This window comes from Canis lupus, chromosome 12 (genome assembly GCF_048164855.1).
Source record: "Canis lupus baileyi chromosome 12, mCanLup2.hap1, whole genome shotgun sequence".
NCBI lineage: Eukaryota > Metazoa > Chordata > Mammalia > Carnivora > Canidae > Canis > Canis lupus.
The window spans coordinates 57,292,435-57,302,613 of NC_132849.1; the positions used below are offsets into that span (position 1 = coordinate 57,292,435).

Consider the following 10,179-nt stretch of genomic DNA (forward strand, 5'->3'; position numbering starts at 1 on the left):
TTATGAGAGTAATTAAGCTGAAGAAACTCAAAGAATTCAAAGACACTGAAGGTTATTCTGTGTGCCATGCGCAAAACACCTAAAATTTTAAACTTCTGTTATTAGTATTGTGGAACTATTAATGCACAGATGCCCTGCTATTGTAATAGCTCACACTGTCTAGTGCTTTATAGCTTCCAGAGTGCTTCCATAATCTGTTCTCTCATTCAACTTTCTGCATATTCTGTCATTTGATCTTGAAAATATTCCTGTAGAGTAGAATAGAAGATATATACTATCTTTCTTTTTGATTGAGACTCTACAAGGGCAAATAATTTCAGATTCAGGATTGTAAGAACTCCAGTACTTTAATACATTTTACTCTTTGGTACTGTTGGATAAGTTAATAATTTCACTGCTTGTGATAGATAACACATAGAATTCGTTCATGAAGCGGATTTCACACTAAGTGAGGCATGTTTTCACTTACCTAACAGTTTTCATGTTCACTGACTTATACTTTGTTATCCCCTTCTTCCCCAGTTTAGCATTTTGGTCTATTGGAGGCACATTTACTTTTTATTTTTGTTGCTTTTTGTCTTGTTTTAGTTCTGGCCCTGCCCTTCGAATCATTCTTCATTGATTTTTTAATACATTTTGCATAGCAACAGTAAGTAATAGGGATTTTTTTTTTGTCTTACAACTATGCATGTAGATAAAACTCATATCAAAACTGACTATAAAATGTTTAGGGTATTTATGTGAACATCTTTTGTCTAACATACTCTGAAATTTTAAGCATAAAGATGGGCACATTTAAGATGCAATTTTGCATTTCATTATTGTGTCTGCATCATTATTTCCATTGTCTTTAACATCTGTGACTTCATTCTTCATTAATTCCTTAAGTTTTGTCTGTCTGTCTTACATGAATCACTGTATGGTTTGCATTTTGAGTGTCACATTTTAAGAGTAGCATATACAAATTGGAGAATATACAGAAAAGAATAACGGAGTAGTAGGTCATTTGAAAGTGTAGCAAGTGAGGGAACTAAGGACATTTATTCTTCTGAAGAAATTGTTTGGAAGAACAGGAGCTTGTAGGATGGGAGATTGTAAACAGCAGTAAAGATTTAGAGGACTTTTCTGTAGGTGATGTACTAGAATAAGAACAAACAGAGAGGCACATTTATAACTCAGCAAAGGAAAAGTATCAGGCAGTCACAGATTTCCAAAATTGGAAGACTTGGCTTGCTCTAGAATAGTGAGTGCCTTGTCACTGCCAGTGTTAGTACCTGATTCAGGTGACTGCTTGGTGACTCTAGGGAAAAGTACCCTCCCCAATTTGTCATGTGTATGTAGTCTAACAGAGAACCGCATGGCTCTGGAGTGTAGTCAAGCATTGGACTTGATGGCCTTTAACATTCCTATAGACAAATGGGTAGAGCTGTGAAAGGATCATCCAGGAACACCTAGGAACTGCATTTCTGGTCGATATCAGCAGTAATTTATTATCTAGCTCTTTGTTTGTATTAATCTGGCTTTAGTTGAACTAACTTACATGGTGTCTTTCTTAAGACAAATGTCTGGCTTTGTTAGATGTCATCAAAATCATCAAATATATGTATATTTATTTATATATGTATATTTATAATATACACTAAAACATAATACCTATAAGTAATCATCTGATTTTTTTTTTAACTTTTCCTCAGTGTTTGTCTTTGTTAATGACCACAGCATTACATTTTTTTTTCTTTTGGCTTTTGTGACATCCCTGGTTCTGATTCTCATCTTAACTCTTTGCAGTGCTTCCCCTTTTCTGTAGGAGAGTGTTTTAAAGTGATAGCTATTAGGCAAGTGTTAGCTACTATTATAGAAGACAACATTTTTGAGGGCAGGTTATATGCCAGACACTCTTCTCTGAGCTTTAAGTGTACTAATTTATCCTCAGAGCCACCCTGTGATTTAGCTCTTAATGTCTCCATATAACAGACATGGAGACTAAGGCACAGAAGCAATGTATATCTGAGGTTGCACACCAAATAAGCAGCAAAGCCATGAGTTCAGATTGAGTTCCAGATCCTGCATCCTCAGCTGTAATACTGCACTGCCTCACGGTGATACAAATAGAAATGAATTGACAGTTTATAAAACATAATGTGTAGAAATGCTGTTCCAGAGGAATGTTTTCTTAGTAATTTTGAATTAAAAAAAAAAACAATGCTAGAAATGTAGAGAATTTGTGAATAAAATGTTGATTTGTGATAAAGGTAATTTGCAGAGATCCTTAGTTTGTTCCGAAGTAGGACACAGAATGCTGGTCTCTGCTAAGGACATTTCTCTTTAATTATTTTTCTTTTAAAAGTCTCCTTTAAAATGTAATATTTAAGCTACACAGGAAAGTATAAAGCAAAAATGTAACAAACACTCATTTACCCAGTTTTAAGATATAAAGCATTGCCAACACAGTTAAAACTTGGGGGTTGGGGGAGCTCTTATGCTGTCATTATTTATTTATTGTAGGGGAGGGGCAGAGGGAGGGAGAGAGAGGATTTTAAGCAGGCCTCACACCCAGTGCAGAGCCCGATGTGGGGCTTGATCTCATGACCTGAGCTGAAACCAAGAGTCAGATGCTCAACAAACTGAGCCACCCAGGCATGCCACATTAGCATTATTTTAATTTTGTTCTTTTCCATTTATAGATATTAGAAAATTAACAGACTAATTATTTGGGTAAAAATGAAAAAGATATGTACAACTTGAAGTGTTAAAAATAAATCTATGAAATGAAGTAGAAGAAAATAGGTGAATATGTATCTGATCTTGGATTGGAGAACTTCCTAAGAGTAAAAGCAAAGAAAGAAAGTGATTGAGTAACCAAAAATTAAAGACTTGTAAATTTTAAAAACAGCATGTATTTATAATGTTTATGAGAAAGATGGGTATCTTCGTATATAGAGTACTTGTATAAATCATTAAGAAAAAAAAGATTGCCTCTGCCCGGTTTAAAAATCAGTGAGGAACATGCAGGCATTACTGTTAAGTATGAAAAAATGATCAACTTGATTATTAAGCAAAGAAGTTTAAATTAAATTAAAAATAAAATGTAAAACCATTTTCAGCTGCCAAACTGGTAAGGATTAAGAAACTTGGTATTGGCAATACGTAAAGAACTGGGCACTGTCCTGTCCTTGCAGAACTCAAAGTTCTAATGCTCCTTCCCACAGTATCTTCGGCAGGAAGTCGCCCAGGCCTGCAGTGTGTACCCACTGATCAACTAAATGGGGCAGATAGAAAATCAAACAGATAGTTACAGTACTTTTTTAAATGTTATTTATAATAGAAGCACGAGGGGAACAAAGGAAAGCATGGAGAATTCTGCCTGAGGCCATCAAGAAACTCCAAAAAAGGGAGGTTCCGTCATTTTCTAGGCAAAGAAATAAGGGAACAGACAACGGTAGGCAAAATGTTATGTGCATTGGTACTGAGTTGTCAGAATTACTTCCATGTTATGTTCTGAAACATTGTACTGGCTGGAGTAGGGAGAGAGGGTAGTGACAGGAATTGGCAGAAGAGGACTGACAGAGAAAGCAATGAGCCAGACGGAAAAGAACCCAGTGCACTACGCAGTACTTTTTACTTTGTTCTCCAGATAGAAGTCTTTCAGCAAGGGTTTGGTGTGTGTTGACTTAGTGAGCTCCTTCTCTAAGGTACCGGTATGACAGTGAAAATGGCAGGAAGAAACCAAGTTAGAGAAAACTTTCTTAGGTTGAAATGACAAAAGTTAGACGGCTGACTGGAAAGGGCTGAGGGGGGGCTTTAAGGGAAGTCTTGCCAGGCATTGTACTAATAGCCTAGTGACCAAACTTTTAAAATTTGAAGACTGTGACACAGATGCACACTTCACACACACTTCAAAGGTTTTGGAAGGGTATGAAATGCAGATTTTTCAAAGTTGGGCTTTAAACACCCAGGATGGCTCACTGATCTCAATCTCCCAAGCAGTACCTTAGCTACAAGTTACTGCCTATATGTAAGCCTGGAAAAATGTGATAGGTGTGTAAGTGAATAATTATATCTGTACATTTTCTCAAACATTGTCCTACATTCAACACATTTTGAAATAGAGCAATTTGGGTTGGTTTATTTACTTTTAAGTTAGGGAGCTATCCATCAACATACTCTGTCAGTGATTAGATTATCAGAGTCAAACAGATGCATCAGAATTCACTCCAGATTTTTAATTTAAAAATGCGGATACTTGCACCTCGCTTTCCCTTCAGTCCAGTTATATCAGAATCTCTTGGGATGATGCCTGCAAATATGCATTATAAATAGCATTGAGTGTAAACCATATACATTCAGATTTAAGGACCAACTTTAAAGTTGAAGTCACAAATGAGATTTTGGGGACCAGAGGCGTTCCTTGGCATAAGTTGATTCGTGAACCTCACAGTTAAAATAATGAAAAAGTTACACCTGTTTTTTAAAATAAAGATGATAGCAATGTTAGATGATTGGATTGGATTAGAAAGAAAAGACCACATATACCCCTGCTCTAAGTCCAGTTTATTCAGCCAAGATAAATTGCTAATGATGCTTATATACCTGTGGTTTTTCTCTTAATTGTGGTTTTTCACACAGAGCGTCACTGTTGGTGACCCACTAAGCAAATAGTTTCTTGCTAGAATTGAGAATTCGACATTCTTAGTGTTTCTCTCTAAACTGTGAACCGACAGTCTGGGTCCTTTTGTGAAGGGAGTGCTGACAAATGCTGAATTTTTTCATAGTTCTCAAATCAAACTGGGGATCAGGATGGTTACATCTTTATCTGGGCCCAGTGGGGAGAAGATCATATCTTATCCCCAAATATTACCTGTCTTCAGGTCTCTAGTGTTCTAGAAATCAGACCTGGCTAACATTATATGCACTTACATATGGAAAGAAAGATCTCCCTGTGTGCTACCATCTTAATTTTGACTGTGTTATTATTGATGGAGAGTTAAAATCTCACAGCACAAAGTGTGATTTCTAGACAATTATCATATTAAGCTGCCATTTCTAAAGAGTGCTAGAATGTGAATTTGCAAACCTCCTATTGCAGATTGCTTGATTTGGCATTTAAAGACTGGGATTGGTCATTTGATGATGTTGATGGTGGTGATGATGATGACGATGTTTTTGATTTCTGAAGAAATAAATGGGGTAAATCAAAAAATGAAAAATGAGTTATTCAAAGTAGTGCATGTGATTTGCACTTGGGTTTTCATTGTTTTTGACTAGTTTTTAAATTTTGTTAAGTTGTTTTTAATAGTATGTATTTGGAAAATAGTTTTCAAAAAAGTTTCTAACTGAAATTTCCATGTTAAGTTAAAAAAGTGAAGTGCTATGTTCAGAATCTTTATTGGCTATATATTTTCAATACAGTTGGAATTACAATGTTTTATCTTAGGAATGAAACATGTAAGAATAACAAAAGAAGCAATTCTGGTACTTATTGTTCATTCCAAAGAAGCCATATTCAGAGAAGTAAAATTTACAATGTTTTCAAGTTCCTACAACTGTATTAGTTTGTGAACATAGCATGGGATTCCTTCCTCCCTCCCTCCCACTCTCCTTCCCTCCTCCTTTCTTCTCTCTAACGTGCAAGAATTGAAGCCATAAACACTTTGTAAGTCTAATAAGTGCTGTGAAATACTGTTTCTGATTTGGCTTTTCTTTGTGATGTTGTGAGATGTTTTCTCTTGCTAAAGAATGCTATTGATGTGCTGTGAAAGTTCTTGTGTTTGTAGAACATATAAATAGTTTGGTTAACAGTGGCTAAAGGAGATTTGAGTAAAAACTGAACCTCATGGTTAAACCTTTTTACACAGAATGGATTTAAAAGAAGTAATGTCTGTCTTAACCTAAGTAAGCATATTGCAAAAATAGACTTAAATCATGTGTTATTGGGAGGTGTTTATAACCAAGATTTACAGAGTATTTTTACATATATTTACTAAAACAATGTGTTTGTTCCCATTTCGTAGATTTAAAAAATGTGTCTAAGGCTCAAATAGTCAAGTAGAACCTGGTCCATAAGCCCACTGTTCTTTCAGCTATAGAAGGCAGCTAGTGGTTAATCTCCAAGTCAAACTTATATTCACTTGAGTTACTTGGTGATGTATTATCTAACCCTAATAGCCAGTTAACCATATTAAAACTTGTGTGTCATGTTTGTAGAAAATATAGGAAAATATAAGAATATAATTGCATGTACCTAAAAATAAAAATAATATAATAAATGTTTTATGCATGATTTAGGTATTAAAAGCATAGAGGTTGGAAGACTACATCATGAAATGATATAAATGGAATGCCTTTTAAAAGAATTTTAACAATCTCTTAAATTATTTCACTGTATCAACTAACTTTGTTTTTTCTTTTTTTTCCAGCTAGCTGCCTTCTATGAATGCAGTCATTATTCAAGGTGATCATATTCTTCCAGTTAAAACAAGACTGAAGTATGATGGGCCAGAATTTCTTAAAAAGCTATATTTTCTGGAGGGACTGATACACACACACACACACACACACACACACACACACACACACATATATATTTCCCTTATTCCTGCAATATAAATTATAAATCTTGGATATTTTCTGGGCTCCTTTGGAGCATCAAGTTGAACCAACAATGATTGGTTAATAGAGTAAGAATATCATATGCAACTCTTCCAAACTTGTTCCATAAAGCTCTCTTGGCAGTCACTCACACTACATTGCACAAAAGGATTGAGAAGAGTTAAAGCTTAAATCATCTTTTCAGCTTCAACAGAGAGATTTCACCAGCACATTTACCAGAAGATTCTGGGAATGGATTCCACTACAGTGATAGAGACTGCATCTTTAAGAAGTGACCATTATACTGTGTGTGTGCATATATATGTGTGTGTGTCTCTCTATGCGCGTGCGTGCACACACACACACACATATATAATAGTACTGTAATACTGCAAGAGGGTTCAACAAATGTCCCATTTTATTTTTTTATACACATTAATCAGATATCTTACTGCAGTTGCAACTATGCACTTGTATAAAGCCATAATGTTGGAGTTTATATCACTCATTTGTGTATACCCCATGGAGGCTGCATGTTCATGTTTAAGCAATTATTGTAACAGGAGTTTTGATGTTAATTGTATCAATTTCCTAATGCTTCATGATAGGCAACTTTACCCATTTTGAATGCCTTAATTTAATTTTTTTTTAAAGTCTCACCCTTTTCTGTATTTTGAAAAAAGAAGTGTTTTCCAGCTCTTAGGATGCAAATTCGCTTTGCAAAAGAAAAACAGTGCACTATTTTTACATGTAATAGTTATCAATGTCAACCTATTTTGATTGTATAACAATTTTTTTTAAAAGTACTCGTGATAGAAACAATAATGGATACTATTGGAACTAATATATCTTTTATGTATATCTATTATTCATCCCACTCTTCTTACAGACCTCAGTATTAGTGTGTGACTGAAATGTTTGCTTTGCTTTGAATTTGCTGGCTACCCTAGATGTATTTTTATTTCTGGTAGAGACATTGTGACTATTTTTACATTTTCACACTCAAGATTCTAAGATTATCTCAAATATAAAGAAAATTAAGACATACTGTAGATATATTTTAAATATTTAAATGTGATTCCTCAAACACACAACTGTATATGGCAATATTTCAGGATTGGGCTAAAACTGGTGACTGGGAAGAACTAGCCTCAGAGGCTCTTAACCTGATTTTTATTTTTTAAATGATGTTAAAGTCATAGGTTATGCAGGACCATTTCTGCTAGATTTCTCATTGTCCCAGAAAAATGTGTTTTGTACTGCTACCATATGGATTAATGATAAGCATCAAGTTAAAAAAATTATGTAGTCTTTTATCAGTCTCTTTATAATACATATACACAGGGTTTGGTGTGATATTGAAATACATCATCTAATAGTTCAATGAAGGAAGCAGACATTTTTCATTGATTACTTTTGGAGTCAGTGTAGAAATGTTTAAAGAGTTAGATCCCCAAAATATAGATACTGTTGTGAAAATTGAAGAGTGGCCTTTGGCCTACTGATGTACTAAAACTGAATCTTGTTATTCTCATTATCCCACCTGCACTCTTCCATGATGTCTGTGCTAAACCAGAAACTCATGTCATTTCCCTCACAGAGATGTTCTGCAGTTCTGGTTTGGGGGCACAGCCTTTTTTTTTTTTTTTTTTTTTTAAGTAAGATATAAAAATGAAAAATATATAAAATTTATATAGAATAAATATTTCCATTCATTAGATTTGTTAAAAGGAGACTGAATTAATATTTTATATAAAGATTTTGTTACACTATGGGAGGTTCTATCATATTCTGAATTGGAGAGTATATATATATATATATTTTTAATAAACTTTATTAAGGTGAAATAATTTGAAGTTTACATGAGTAATTGAAATATTTGAGTAAAAATGGCAAAAGTTAATTTTTGAATGCTGTATATATTAGAGAATATGGAGAATCATGGTGTGATGCAACTATACGAGGAAATTTAATGTGAAGTTTTTTGGGGAAAAAAAGGTATTCTAAGGGGTGAAAAAAATCTCTCCCATGGAGATTCTTCACATTATATGGTTTAACATAAGGGTTCAATAGGGTTGTTTCTCCAGCTAATGGAAATGCGCTTAATAAAAATTCTGACCTTGGGTAAGAATTTGCTTTTTACCCTGTTGCTGATTTCATGTACATACATGAATGCATACACCCATACAAATGTTCTCTTCTCAACACTCATTAAATACAATATTGACTTGGTTTAACAACCTGATTTTGTGCCAGCTTCTCTTTTTCTTGAGGCTCCAAAGGTTCCCAGATAAATAAAGACCAAAAGTTGCTTATTTCTTCACACCTGATTTCTCCTAGAGCCATAAATACCTCCTATTGAGAACTAAGAAGTAGTGAATACTGGGATTTTCTTAGTTGGATTTTTTACTTTTGTTTAGTGGGGGATAGCAAGACAGAAGTAGAAGGAAAACTGGTGCCGGTATTATTGTTAAAAATAAATGTATAGTGAATGTTTGAAAAGTATTAAAGAAAATATGCTATCTAGAAGCAAGATTTAAAAAAAAATCTATCTGAAAATTTTAACTAAAGGATACCAAGAAATCTAGAGTAAGGTTAGTGTCTTTAAAACTAACCTAGGCTAGAGTCACAAATCTGGCTCTGAAGGATGTCTTTTTTTTTTAAATCAGTTTAGCTGTAGATCCTCAAAAAACAAAACAAAACAAAAAAAAAAAAAACTCTAGGTTGCCAAACCACAATTTAAGAAGTTTTGCTGCTGTTGTTAATCTATTCTTACAGGATTCTCGTGGTAAAATAGAGAAACTTAAGACACTATATTACCTTTTTCAAACATGCTTTAATAACATGTTTAATATTCTATGAGAGCAAGTCACTTCTGAGTTTCTCAGTCTGTGTCGACACTGCTACTGACTCACGTCTCCTCCCCTGGAAGAAGGCTGCAGTTTTCCTCTGGCGTGAAGATAACCATAGTTGATTCATAAAGCACTTTGAAAATAGGCACTGTATGACAGTGCCGGATATTATGCTTGGGGGCCTGTCCTCGATTCCCTTCCCCATAATGAGTTTTGTTTGAAATTGTAATAAGTTATGAACTGCATGGTTTAGATAATCATAAATATTTGATCAACTGTCCCCGTTGAACAAAAATCGTACCCCCCTGATTTTTAAAAAATTTTTGTTGCATCTTTGTAGTAATGTAATTGTATTTTATGCCTGCTTTTTATATTAAAAAAATTAAATAAAAGAAATTAAGACATAAGCATTTTCATACTCTTCCTGTGGAATAGTCCTGGAACACTACAACCTCCTAAAATTTATCCCTCAAAATTTTGCCTTCCCTACATGATGGTGTAGCAGAACAAAACAACCAAGGTTACAACTTTTGGATGCGCTACCCTGTCATTTAGTCCATGGAGAAATACAAAATAGAATTTCAACAAGGAGTCCGTTGCTGACTTGACTTAGGTATTTTAAGGGACATGCAAATCCAACAACCTCATTTGAGTGTCCGGGATAAGGAAAAGGCACAGAGTGCTGAGAGGTGGTTTTCAAGAAAGCATTTCTCTGGTAATCAGTTGAGTTCTTATTTAG

The 10,179-nt window shown here is 34.4% G+C and overlaps 1 protein-coding gene across 13 annotated transcripts in view; it reads left to right on the forward strand.

The window, feature by feature from the left end:
- ROCK2 (Rho associated coiled-coil containing protein kinase 2) overlaps nt 1-9,847 on the forward strand; it is a 141,454-nt gene extending 131,607 nt beyond the window's left edge. For 4 of the 13 annotated variants that reach the window (XM_072771070.1, XM_072771071.1, XM_072771077.1 and 1 more), the window contains 2 exons: nt 5,087-5,187; nt 6,417-9,847. In XM_072771070.1, coding sequence (XP_072627171.1) covers nt 5,087-5,174 — 88 coding nt within the window. In that variant the 3' untranslated portion in view covers nt 5,175-5,187; nt 6,417-9,847. Of the gene's footprint in view, nt 1-588; nt 650-3,325; nt 3,440-5,086; nt 5,188-6,416 lie in introns of those variants that run through there. The other 9 variants (XM_072771075.1, XM_072771078.1, XR_012004795.1 and 6 more) reach the window with 8 other exon arrangements.
- The last annotated feature ends 332 nt before the right edge of the window (nt 9,848-10,179 follow it).